The sequence below is a fragment of the Bufo bufo genome, chromosome 3, assembly GCF_905171765.1.
Source record: "Bufo bufo chromosome 3, aBufBuf1.1, whole genome shotgun sequence".
In the NCBI taxonomy this organism is placed as follows: Eukaryota; Metazoa; Chordata; class Amphibia; order Anura; family Bufonidae; genus Bufo; species Bufo bufo.
Genome location: NC_053391.1, coordinates 676,781,406 through 676,795,099, shown reverse-complemented (window position 1 = coordinate 676,795,099; position 13,694 = coordinate 676,781,406). Strand labels below are relative to the sequence as shown.

The 13,694-nt window shown below is 45.0% G+C and overlaps 1 protein-coding gene across 1 annotated transcript; it reads left to right on the top strand.

Moving 5' to 3' along the window:
- Positions 1–2,863: 2,863 nt before the first annotated feature.
- On the top strand, positions 2,864–13,082 carry DDIAS (DNA damage induced apoptosis suppressor). The gene is made up of 4 exons (XM_040422645.1): positions 2,864–3,054; positions 3,777–3,926; positions 8,053–8,170; positions 10,846–13,082. Exons 1-4 carry the CDS (start codon positions 2,942–2,944, stop codon positions 12,952–12,954), a joined length of 2,490 nt encoding a protein of 829 aa, XP_040278579.1. The 5' UTR covers positions 2,864–2,941; the 3' UTR covers positions 12,955–13,082.
- The last annotated feature ends 612 nt before the right edge of the window (positions 13,083–13,694 follow it).

Here is a 13,694-nt window from a genome sequence, read left to right as displayed (position 1 = left end):
TCAGTCACTGTACGGTTTTTGGACGGAGAAAATACTGCAGCATGCTGCAGTATTTTCTTCTTGCAAAATTCCGGAACACATGCCAGATCCGACACCGATTTGATCCATATGCAAATTAACCTGAGATGAGTCCTGTCCCCGACTCATCTCACGTACAGGACTCATCTCAGGTTAATTTGCATATGTATCAAATCGTTATTTTTTACACAATAAAAGCACACAGAGCTATGGGGACTGGATATTGCGGATGTGCTAGCGGCCATCTAGCAGCCCATGTCCTCAGCTCTGTACACAAAATCCAGGAGACAGGGTTAGAATATGGTAATAAAAGGAAAAAAAATAAAATACACAGTGCTGCCCATAATTATTCATACCCCTGGGAAATTTTGACTTAGTTACTTTTATTCAACCAGCAAGTAATTTTTTGACGGGAAATGACATCGGTGTCTCCCAAAAGATAATAAGACGATGTACAAGAGGCATTATTGTGGAAAAAACATTTCTCAGCTTTTATTTACATTTGAGCAAAAAGTGTCCAGTCCAAAATTATTCCTACCCTTCTCAATAATCAATAGAAAAGCCTTTATTGGCTATTACAACAATCAGACGCTTCCTATAATTGCAGACCAGCTTTTTGCATGTCTCCACAGGTATTTTTGCCCATTCATCTTTAGCAATGAGCTCCAAATCTTTCCGGTTGGAGGGTCTTCTTGCCATCACCCTGATCTTTATCTCCCTCCACAGATTCTCTATTGGATTCAAGTCTGGACTCTGGCTGGGCCGCTCCAAAACGTTAATGTTGTTGTCCGCTAACCATTTCTTCACCACTTTTGCTGTGTGTTTTGGGTCATTGTCAATGTCCACTGGTGCCCAAGGCCAAGTTTCTCTGCAGACGGCCTGATGTTGTCGTTGAGAATCCTCGTGTATCGCTCTTTTTTCATGGTGCCGTTTACTGTGATTAGGTTCCCTGGTCCATTGGCTGAAAAACACCCCCAAAGCATTAGGTTCCCACCACCATGTTTGACAGTGGGGATGGTGTTCTTTGGGTTGAAGGCTTCTCCTTTTTTACGCCAAATGAAGGAAACATCATTGTGACCAAACAATTCAATTTTTGTTTCATCTGACCATAACACAGAAGACCAGAAGTCTTCTTCTTTGTCCAGATGAGCTTTTGCAAAGGCCAAGCGAGCTTTTGTGTGCCTTATCTGGAGAAGTGGCGTCCTCCTTGGTCTGCAGTGTGCAGTGTCCGTTGGATTGTCTGCCTTGAGACATTGTCACCAGCAGAGCCCAGATTGACCAGGATGGCCTTGGTGGTGATCCTTGGATTCTTCTTCACCTCTCTAACTATCCTCCTGGCCAGCACAGGTGTCACTTTTGGCTTCCGACCACGTCCTCTGAGATTTTCCATAGTGCGGAACATCATGTATTTTTTAATAATACTTTGCCCTGTAGCCACTGGAACTTGAAAACATTTAGAAATGGCCTTGTAACCCTTTCCTGACTTGTGAGCAGCCACAATGCGCAGCCGCAGGTCCTCACTGAGCTCCTTTGTCTTAGCCATGACTGTCCACAGACCAACTGCAGAGAGCTGCTGTTTTTCACCTGTTGAGTTGATTAACACAGCTGTTCCCAATTAATCAGGGTAATTAGGATGTTTTAGAACAGCTTGGACTATTTGGAATGGTACAGAACTTTTGATTTTCCCACAGACTGTGACAGTTTGTGAAGGGTATGAATAATTTTGGACTGGACACTTTTTACTGAAATGTAAATAAAAGCTGAGAAATGTTTTTTCCCCCACAATAATGCCTCTTGTACATCGTCTTATTATCTTTTGGGAGACACCGATGTCATTTCCCGTCAAAAAATTACTTGCTGGTTGAATAAAAGTAACTGAGTCAAAATTTGCCAGGGGTATGAATAATTATGGGCGGCACTGTATATATGTGTGTGTCTAAAATAAATAAATAAAAAATATATATATATATATATATATATATATATATATATATATATATATATAATATAAATTTTACTTTTTAGTAAAACAAAAAACCTTTTTATTTTTAAGTATTTAAAACACAAGAAAATCTCTATATAAATGTGGTAACGCTGTAATCGAACTGATCCAGAGAATGAAGGTAACAGATCTGTCTTAGGCCTCATGAACACGACAGTATTTTTTCACGGTCCGCAAAACAGGGTTCCGTTGTTCCGTGATCCGTTTTTGTTTCCGTGTGTCTTCCTTGATTTTTGGAGGATCACCAGACATGAAGGAAAGTGAAAAAAAATCTAAGTCAAGTTTGCCTTGCAAATGATAGGAAAAAAATGGACACGGATGACAATCTTGTGTGCCTCCGTGTTTTTTCACGGACCCATTGACTTGAATAGGTCCGCGAACCGATGTCCGTGGAAAAAAATAGGGCAGGTCCTATTTTTTTGACAGACTGGAAACACTGATCACGGACGCGGATGACAAACAGTGCAATATCTGAGTTTTCAACGGACCTATTGAAAGTCAATGGGTCCGCAGAAAATCACGGAACACAACAACGGTCGTGTGCATGAGGCCTTACTGTATAGTGAACGACATAAAAATGAAACCCAAAAAACTGTGGCGGAATAGAGCTTTGTTTTGTTTTTTTGAAAGTACGACTGGTCCTCCAAAAAAACCAGCCCTCCTACGGCGATGTGAACAGAAAAATAAAAAAGTTATGGCTCTGGGATGGCGGGAAATGGAAAATAGCCGGGTCCTCTAGGGGTTAAAGGATGCATTGCTAGCATCGTGTGCCAGATACCACAGAGGTCTTGTGGAGTCCACGCCTCAAAGGGTCAGAGCTGTCATGGCGGCAGGAGGAAGCGGTACAATATTAGGCAGGCTCGGCCCCGGGGTGTCAGAACTGATGTCTCCCCATCTGATTGCAGCAGACGCGCCGGCTTTATGAATGGACGGAGGAGGTTTATTCTGGGCACGGTCCTCTCCATCCAGAACAGCAGCTTCATCTACCCAGCCTGTCAGAACTGCTGCTCCCGGCTGATCCTCACATCCTGCAGGTAACGCAGCCTCCCCCCTGTCATTCTATATTCCTACCACTAGAGGGCAGTGGTGCTGTGTGACTTCACTATGTATAGAATAGATCATACTCTGCACTTTCTGCTTCCTATAGTGATATTCACAGGAGCATGTGTCTGCCATACATGATGGTGGAAGTGTCCGATCAGAGCTCTAGCACCCCCCACAAGAATACGGTTCCACTTTTCACAATTTTTCGTAGGTCGACCTATGAAAAGTATAGATCAGTGGAGATCTGAGCTCCAGGACCCCCACCGATCCCTGGAATGAGGAGAGAGAAGCGCGTGCATATCGCGTTTTCTCTTCTCGCCGCATGACGTCTATGAGGAGAGAAGACACGATATGTGGAGGCTTCTCTCCCCTCATTTTAAGGCTTGTGGGGGTCTTGGTACTCAGGTTTAAACTTTTGATATGTCTCTAACATATCAAAAGTTAGTGGCCAGCAGGAGTTTGACTGCTGGGACCCCCCCAAGTAGTCGGAGCTGGGGTCCCCGATTGCTGGACAGAAGTAATTGCTTTAGGAGACCTTCTCCCGTGTGCTCTTGTACAGAGTAGACCAGTCCCCTATATTCTCCAGCCAGTCCACAGCTGGGGAGTCATTGTGGTATTGAAGAGTCTGTCTGTCTGTCCCTATGTCGCCTCTATGTAGATTTGCTGATGTCATGAGCTGCACTGAGAGCCGATCTTGTGCTCCATTTTCCAGGTATGAGTGCTATAGATGCGGCACCAGCTATAAAGACGCCACGCATCGATATAAACTGTGTGTGAAGGTCTCGGAGGAGAACAAACTTCATGTCATCACCATCTTTGGAAAATGTTTGGAGAAAATATTCGGAGCGAGCGCTGATTCCTGGTGAGATACTAACCCATTCCCTGGAGGTCAAGGTGACTGATCTGATGGTCTTCGCTGTTCACACCTTGTACAAATGCTTCACTTTTCGGCCTCCTAATTGAGTCTGCGTGTGGATCTAAATGGGGACTCGGGCGATAGTAGCATCACCTGTTTCTTTAATGAGGACTGAATGGGGATTTAAAATTTTCAGGCTGCATTCAATTGACAAGGTTGCAGACTTAAATCTTTCAGGTCTAGCAACCTGGCTTAGTTATGTCTGACCTGCTTCCTTTATCTAGGAACAATGTATACTGTTCCTGGCGTGCCGCCTCTGTGCCGGGCTTGTCGCCTCTGTGCCGGGCTTGTCGCCTCTGTGCGTGGCCGGCTGCCGCCTGCCTACAGTTCTGGAATGTATTGGTTAACACTGACATAAGGCTGTTCAGTCATAGCGGCAGTAATCCAGAAGTAAAGCTCGTCACATGCCGGACACTAGCCGAGCCTGACAGACCTATAATTAGGTCCATTGGGTTCAGCCATGGTGTCCATCATTTACCAGGTAAAAGCACTGCTTGCTTGGCTATTTTTGTCAGCAAATGTGAACGAAGCCTCCAGTGAAGACGTGTGCAGACCCTAACTCCAGTCACTAGACTAGAGCTGCATTCAGATCTCAGCTCTTAGGCTTTTTTGCAGAATGGGGGATCTCTGTTTGCTGTCAGTGAATGGAAAAATTCTGGTTAACGTCCAAACGCTGAAAGATCCTAATTAAGTTAAAATGGTACGTACGTAGACTTTTGCAGCAATTATTTTTTTTTTATTGCGCCAAAGCATCGAGCAGCAGTTTGTTTTTATCCTTTGGTGCCGTAGACTTTGTATGGAGCGGTAGGGCACATGCTCAACCACCACTCCATTCCAGCTCCTCCTAGCCAGGGATGTGGTCTAGATGGGAGCGGATATCCTGTTCATTACCCTCTTTCAACTCGGCCATCTCCTGCTGTGAGCTTGAACTGTGTTGAGATGTGAAAAACTAGTTCCAGGAGTCATGACTTGCTGCCGTGAAGCTGGTCCAGGAGGTTAGGAGATGGCAGCACAAGATGGCGCCAATACATAGAAATACTGAGCTGGCGAGACAGGTAGTGGGCAAACCGGGGCAGTTTGCCCATTCTCCTCCATCCTCAGTGTCTGGTCGAAATCAGATTCTGAAATGAGGGGGAAAGCAGCACGTTGCGTGTGGCTGGAGTTGGGTTGGCCGGTGCAGCTCAACTTTCTGCCTTTCAGTTGCAAATGGGAGGTCTTCACTACTATCAGGCATGATATGCCGAGAGCGACTGAGAATATATCGGCAGTGGAGGGCAGGGTGAATGATCTAGAGTAACCTAGCTCCTAGAGGCTCATTTGAACATATATAAACAACAGGTTTCTCAGCAATGCGGGCACATATGAACATGGGACCAACACGGATGACTTCAGCTGCCAAGCGCACATGTAACAGGTCAGCCAGTGTCATAGGTACAAATCTGCTGACAGATGGGCTTTAAATGATCATCTTTTCTGCTAGCTGCCACCACTAGGGGGAGCTTGTAGCACACAGACTTTATACAGCTAGCAATGAGTTCAGTGGGAAAAAATTAAAGAGAACTAAATGTGGATAAAAGTAAAATAAAATTATTAGTATGTATATATATTTTTTTTTAAAGAGATATGCCAACAGTATACAGAGGGGTGTACAAGTTCATTGGTTGTGCACAGTTGGGGTGAGGATGTTACCCTCCCCCGCCTCTTTCCCGGGCAGACCATACTTGCCTGCTTCCCTGCACTGTCTCCCGGTATCTTCGCTCCCTGGCCTCGGCCGCTCCACTGGGCTCCTCCTGGATGTCAACTTCCTGATTGACGCCGCTGCAGCAGTGACCTGCCCCCTGTGCGTCATGTGACAAGGGGAGCAGGTCACTGCTGCAGCGGCCTCAAACAGGAAGTTGACATCCAGGAGGAGCCCAGTGGAGCAGCCGAGGCCAGTGTGAAGGTAAGTATGCTTCCCTTTGCAGATCCCCCACCAAAGGTGCACAACCCTCCTTTAAAGTCAGAAAAGATATGCAATAAATCTCTGTGTTGCATGCAGGACCGCACCTATCTCTAGAACAGGACGCCCTGACTGGGTCACAGGTTGTCAGGACTTCAGGGGAAGGGGGGCTATGCTTTTTTTGGTATCTCCCGTTCACTTGTATGGGAGCTGAACAGCATAGCAGAGCCCACTCGGCTGCTCTCTTGTCCTGACCACTGCATCCAGGCAGAATCTCCCCTCTGACCTCCGTGCACCACGACCCTTTGCGGCATTATAATCGGAGCTCGTCTCCCATTCCCCTGAGATCCCGGATCACCAGGCAGCCCTGTACAGCCGGTACTTACCCTCTGAATAAGAAGACCTCTGCGCTGACTTGTTATCTCACATGCACATTCATTTCCATTTTGATTGTCCGGTGTTCGGACGCCCCCCGCTCTGCGTCTGCGGTGATTTGTCTCCTTCCTCCTCGCAGATGAGCTCTTTCTTCTGGCAAATCTTTCCCTTTTTATGAATCTTTTTATGTAAACAAGTTGTTTATGCGGAAAGTACAATCTCTGAGGCAGGTTTTGGATTCTCCTTAATGGGAAGTGTCAGAACTGGTTCCTCGTATCAACCAGAATATGCAGCGAAATGTTATAAATCCAGCACGCACCCACCCGAATACTGCTGATCTGGCATGGGAGTTAAAGGGGTTTTTCTATATTGATGTCCTATGCTCAACATTGATGGGGGTCCGACTCCCAGCACCCACGCCGATCAGCTGTTTGAAGAGGCCGCGGCCTCCTCGCAGTATGCCTAGCACAGCGCCATACATTGGATAGTGGTTGTACTTGGTATTGCAGTTCAGGCCTATTCACTTGAATGGGACTGAACTGCGCTTAGACCATGTGATAGATGAACCTGATGTCACTGGGCTAGGAAGAAGCCATGATGCTCACCAGAGAGCCGCAGCCTCTTCATACAGCGGATCGGTGGGGATGCCAGGAGTCAGCCCCCCACCGATTAGATATTATTGAGCTATCCTGTGGATAGGTCCTCAATATAGAAGACCCAGAAAACCCCTTTACAGTCAGACTCTGCCAAACATGTCATAGGTGCAGTAAGCTTAGCGGTATATAGAGAGCAAACCCTGCAAGCTCCGCCACCTCTCTGTTCTCCACAATAGGATTTCCGAAACTTGGCTGTTTTTTAGAACTCCCATAGCGCTGAATGGAGGCATAACTGCACGAATACGTGACCTGCTCTCCCTTCTAGAAGTGGCACCCGCACCTATCTGATACTTCCTAGCGACAACCCCTTTAAGTCGTTCCATGCTGGAATATCAATAAATTACCTGACCGCACCCAATCGACAGGACATTGGTGTTTGGGCGGCTCTTATCCTTTTGGATATTTATGAAATATCCAAATGTTAATATCACTTTAACAGAGCAGAGTATGGCTACTTTCACACTCGCGTTTGGTGCGGGTCCGTCATGGATCTGCACAAACTCATCCGTTCAGATAATACAACCGTCTGCATCCGTTCAGAGCGGATCCGTTTGTATTATCTTTAACAAAGCCAAAACGGATCCATCTTGAACACCACTGAAAGTCAATGGGGGACGGATCCGTTTTCTATTGTGCCAGATTGTGTCATAGAAAACGGATCCGTCCTCATTGACTTACATTGTGTATCAGAACGGATCCGTTTGGCTCCGCTTCGTCAGACTGACCCCAAAACGCTTGGTGTCCGCCTCCAAAGCAGAATGGTGACTGAACGGAGCCAAACTGACGCATTCTGAGCGGATCCTTTCCCATTCAGAATGCATTAGGGCAAAACTGATCCGTTTTGGACCTCTTGTGAGAACCCTGAACGGATCTCGCAAACTGAAAACCAAAACGCCAGTGTGAAAGTAGCCTAACATCTCAGGAAAGATGGCCGCCCACATGATGATGTATAGAATATTTTTTTTTTTTTTTTTAAATCTACAGTTGGGAAATAAAAGCAGATGAGATATGTGTGTGTTTTTTTATTTTTATTTATTTTGTTATTTTTAATAAAGGTTGCATCTACAGCTATCTGTCATTTTGTTTCTTTTCCTTCTTCAAGCCATTTGCAGATTTCTTCCCAACTTTCCAAGGATCTGGAACCTGACAAAGCTCAGGAGCTGTTATTCCAGGCGGCAGAACGCTGTCTTATTGGCAGAAACTTCATATTTGCTGTGAAGGTAACTTTCCACACCTGACTATTACAGTACGGAGTGAATATCCACCCACGATCGCCATTTTGTTGGAGTCACATTTTCAATGCTGATATCTCGGTATATCTTCATGATAGTCAGAGCTTCATTTATTGGTTAGAGCTCCACATCTCTTCCATAGTTGTACTATTAGGGTCCGTTCACACGTCCGGATGTGTTTTGCGGATCCGCAAAACACAGACACCGGCAATGTGCCTTCCGGATTTTGCAGACCGCACATCGCCGTCACTCTCATAGAAAATGCATTTTCTTGTCCGCGATTGCGGACAAGAATAGGACATGTTCTATTTTTTTTGCAGATCCGGAAGTGTGCATCCGCAAATGCGGACAGCACATTCCAGCCCCATTGAAAATGAATGGGTCCGCACCTGTTCCACAAAATTGCGCAACTGATGCGGACCCATTTTGCGGACGTGTGAATGGACTCTTAAAGATGCACTCCTGCAAAAAAACTTTAACATATAATGCTAACTCACCTGCAGTATTCTAGTAGTGCCATTGTATTTCCCCTTCTCAGTTGCATACATACATTTTGACCCCTTTCATTATGGACAGCTGTGTCATGAGATCCCAGGCTGACCACCGGTCCAGAACATGCTCTCCTGTGTGCAAGACTTTCTGTGAGCTACAGAATTGCATCTATTAGATCCCTCTTGGCTGCTCCCTTCTTCTTCTGTATGCACCCCATGTATAGAGTGCTGCTGAAGATATCATTTCTGCCCTCTCTAAATGATCAGGAGAGCAGCAGTATTTTAGGTGGGTGCAAACAGTATTTTACAGTGAATACAAACTCCCCTGCCTGTGTATGCTGTGTGCAGAATGTCCAGTGTATTCTATAAGATGTAGCCTCACACTGCTGCCTCCTGCTTGTAAGGGCTGGCAAGGAGAAAGGAGAAACCCATCACAAGCAGCACACTGGGGAGACGGGCTGATGCTGCATTACATAAAACACACTGACGCTCGGTGTGATATACGGGACAGTGATTCTATTTACTGTGTACATTGTGAAGAGACTCCAACACTCTGTCTGCCAGATGCATCATGGGAAATGTAGGCTGCATCAGGGTAACCATATCAGAAGGAGTGAAGATGACTCACAACCCATAAATGGCACATCAACTAAAATTACACAAGGACATACATTTCTGCAGTGCTTCCCTTCTGCACTACCGGGGGTGTTTTGACATTCTGCATCTCTGGTAGTCGGGGCCATTTTCTCACCTTTTGACATGTACAACTAAAACCTAAACTACAAACTTAAAGGGCTTCTGTCACCCCACTAAACCCTTTTTTTTTTTTTTTTTTTTTTTTTTTTTTTTGGTTACTTATAATGCGATTTATGCATACATACTGTAATTAATCATTTTCGTTCAGCAGATTCTGTTAAAAACTTACTTTTAAAATATGCAAATTACCTTGCTACCAGCAAGTAGGGCGGCTACTTTCTGGTAGCAGCCGCATCCTCCGATCCTAAAGACGCCCCCTCCGCATGTTGATTGACAGGGCCAGCGGACGGGATGTTTCTCTGCTGGCCCTGTTTGCATTCAAAATCTCGCGCCTGCGCCGTACCTGTCTTCAGTCGGCGCAGGCGCACTGAGAGGAGGACGCTCGCTCGGTCGCTCCTTCCTCAATGCGCCGGGTGTAGATGTGACGTCATCGGCGCAGGCGCATTAAGGATGGAGCGACCGAGCGAGCGTCCGCCTCTCAGTGCGCCTGCGCCAACTGAAGACAGGTACGGCGCAGGCGCCAGATTTTGAATGCAAACAGGGCCAGCAGAGAGAGATCCCGTCCGCTGGCCCTGTCAATCAACATGCGGAGGGGGCGTCTTTAGGATAGGAGGATGCGGCTGCTACCAGCAAGTAGCCACCCTACTTGCTGGTAGCAAGGTAATTAGCATATTTTAAAAGTAAGTTTTTAACAGAATCTGCTGAACGAAAATGATTAATTACAGTATGTATGCATAAATCGCATTATAGGCATTATAAGTAACCAAAAAAAAAGTGTTTAGTGGGGTTACAGAAGCCCTTTAATTTATACTAAAGCCCCCCCCCCACTACCCATATATTTTCTGTAGGCACTGGCACACTGTCAGAATGTCACCCAGCAGTTTATGCACACAGACGCCTTCATGCAATTTTGTGTCAAAAATTCATTTTCCATAAAATGCATCACAGTTGATATTAGTAGGTGATGGTGTGACCCATGCAGAAAGCTATATGGACCACACTGCCTAAAAAAGTTTAACATGTGCAGAGCTCAAGCATACATCTTAGACCCAAATTTACATGGACATATCTAAAATCACTAGAACAGGAAAGACTAAAAATCTGGCTTTAAGCTTTTAGAAAGGTAACCTACAAAGTACAGGGATTATGCGCTTTGAAAAGTAAGTGAACCTCCAAAACCTATATATTTCCTGAAAGCAGACAACCTGGTAATTGCAGTTGGACTGTTGACAACCTCGTTCACATTCGTGACGAGCAGGAATTGTTTAAAAAAAAAAATGCATCAAAACAAACATTTACACCTAAAACACACACCTAACGGGTTAACGCTAAGTTGTATCCATACTAGGATTTCCTCTGTAAATTTGGTAATTGGACACTTTTTTTTTTATTATTTTTAATTTTATTTTCTTCTAGATTTCTGAGAATTTCGGCAGAAGCAGCTCTCTTTCTCACTCGAATTTGCATCAGAACATGGTTGCATGTCAGATTATTCTTCTCAATGAAGACTCAATGAGCTGCACCATCCTAAGCTATTTCAATCTACTGGTGGCGTCTGTATCAAGCAGCAATTCCGTACACACTACAACTGATGTCTCCACAGACTCCACAAACCGAGACCTGAGTGACCTGGGGTTTTCCGAGAGCCTTCATCAAAGCTGGAATCCTTATGACGAGTACTGGCAGCAGTCTCTTGGCTTGGTGTCCTCACCCCTAAGCAGCACGTTATCTGAATGTAGCCGTACAGAACAATTTCCGCATCGGGAATCTCTGACGTCTACAAACACTACAGTATGCATACAGAAAAAGCAAAGTAACACAGATATAGCCACCACCTCCTCCAGCACTATGAGCATCACTACTCCAAGAACTAAAGATTCCTTCTCGAAATTTATACACTCTTATACCCGCAGTCCTCCAAGCTCCTCACACTTCCATAGTTTCTCTTCCAAATCAAAAACAGTTCTTGGACAAGAATCGTGTTTGCAGAACGTTTGCAAGTCAGGAAGTCGTCCGAGCCAAAGCTGTTCAGCTTGCGCTATACAACACCCTCTCCAAACAGGAGAAATCCATCAAGGCAAGGAAGAAATTTGGGAAGATTTCCCATTCTCTGAAAGCCTGAGCGACTTTATAGCAATCGAAGACAACGAGGGCGTGAGGTCTCCCTTCACAGCTAAACAAACCAAGACTATTATAAGTACAGAAGAAAAACTATTAAATGAGAGGGAATGCAGAAGATCGTTCTACCCAATGACCGTTCCAGATGAGAAGCAAATCCAGAATTGTACAGTCATGAAGGAAGCGTCACACTTCAGCTTTGACAAATTCACAGGCAATGAATCCAATTCGAGTATCTTCATCCATTCCTGTAAAGTTATCAGGAGGGATGATACTAGTTTAGTTGATCAGACGTTCCCTTCTGCGGGTCTATTTGATGTTCTTTCGAGAGACTCAGCCAGAGTGCAGGATCACCAAAATCCAAATTGCTCAAAGATGCTTTCAAATAGAACATACATCGATGATAGCTGGGACCTGTGCAGTTTTATAGAGGATCTAGAAAATTCAGCAATGTCATTGGAAAAGGGAATTTCCAGCCGTAGGGACAATGTGGTTTTAGGTGATGAACCTAAACGTTCAGATGTGGACATGGAGAAGGTAACTAGTGAGGTAAAGTCCACCATGGCTGGTGACCACTACAATGCTTCTGCTGATCTCTTCGAAGCTAGTAATAATCCAGGTGATAATGGGACCTCACTTTTGCAAAACATTGGTCAGAACAATGGTCAAGGAAGACTCTTGTTTTCTATAACTAGTTCTCCCTGTACAGATCTCCTTCCATATCGGCCTAGAGATTCCTGTATAAGCGTCAGCTCTGTGTCGGATATTTATGAAACGTGGAATAATTTGCCCACAGACGACTTTGCCCCTTATCTGCAGTCTACCCCATTACTAAGACGACTTTCAGGAACCAGCAGACTTACTGTTGATGCTCAGTGCCTTAGAATGACATCCAATTCCAGGTCTTCCATAGTCTCCATAAGGACAAAATCGAGTAGCACCATTAAACATATCTTCCTCAAGAACACAAGGCAAAGAAAATCTGCGATGTTTCATGGACTTTCTGAGAACGGTTCCCTCTGGTCCCCAAACCTGTCCCCATTTTTAAGTTCTGAGAGGTCAACAGTGATGATCGCGAAGAATAGGAGGACAATGTTGTCACACAAACCTTGGAAGAAAGAGGCCATTTTGGAAAATGAGAAGGATTATGAGACCCTAAGACAAGGGCCTACAGTAAAGGGAACAGACTGTGGGACCATCTTGGGGAAAGACACGATTAAACATGGTGGCGATGTATCAGATAATGTAGAGAATCTGTCTCCTGTAAACGGTTCTTTGCAGGAAGGCGAAGATCGACTTTGTTCTTTACAAGAACAACTTCTTCCAAGTGATTGGTCCCCAGAACTGTTCCCAGGAAAGTCAAATAGGTCTCAGCCACATGAATGTCTCCAGAGGCGGTTATTTTAACTAAAAAGTATGCATTGTGATATTTATTGAAGGGTTGACCTGGCCTCTGTAAGGGGCAAATGTGAAATCCAGCATCTTGGTAAATGTATTGTCAACCTAAAAAAATCTTCCTCCTGGAAACTGTCAATAAGCTATTGATGGATCTCTTATTCTGAAAGGAATTGTCTCTTTAGGACAATGACCCCCTCCCCCCGGCTACTAAGCACCATTTAGTGCATATGCAGTTTGTGAAAGAGAGGATCTCTCCCTCCAGGCCTGAACCTACATAACCACCCCTCTCTGCATGACCGCCCCTCCATGCCAGACCCTGCATGATAACATGTTACATGACAGACCATTTTTCTTGGGAGTTTCAGCTGCCGAACCTCACCTAGGCCTCATTTACACAATTGTGTCCATGTTTCAGTCCACAAACCACAAATGTGCAATCCACATTTTTCTCAAGCCCATCAATAGAACTGACTCTTCTCGTCCGGACCAGAATAGGATATGTTCTACTATTTGGGGAACGGCCACATGGAACATCAAATACTATGGCTGTGTGCATGGCTCCATAGAAGTGAATGTGTCAGTGTGGTATGATCAAAAGTCCAGATGAAAAATACAGTCATGCGCATGAGTCTTTAGAAGAGGTGTCATCCGGATAAGGCAACCCATTGAATGTTTCTGTTTATGACAGGCATCCTGTTGTGGACCTGGTTGGTGTATTACCACTAAATAACCCTGGCATCCAGGGGTGT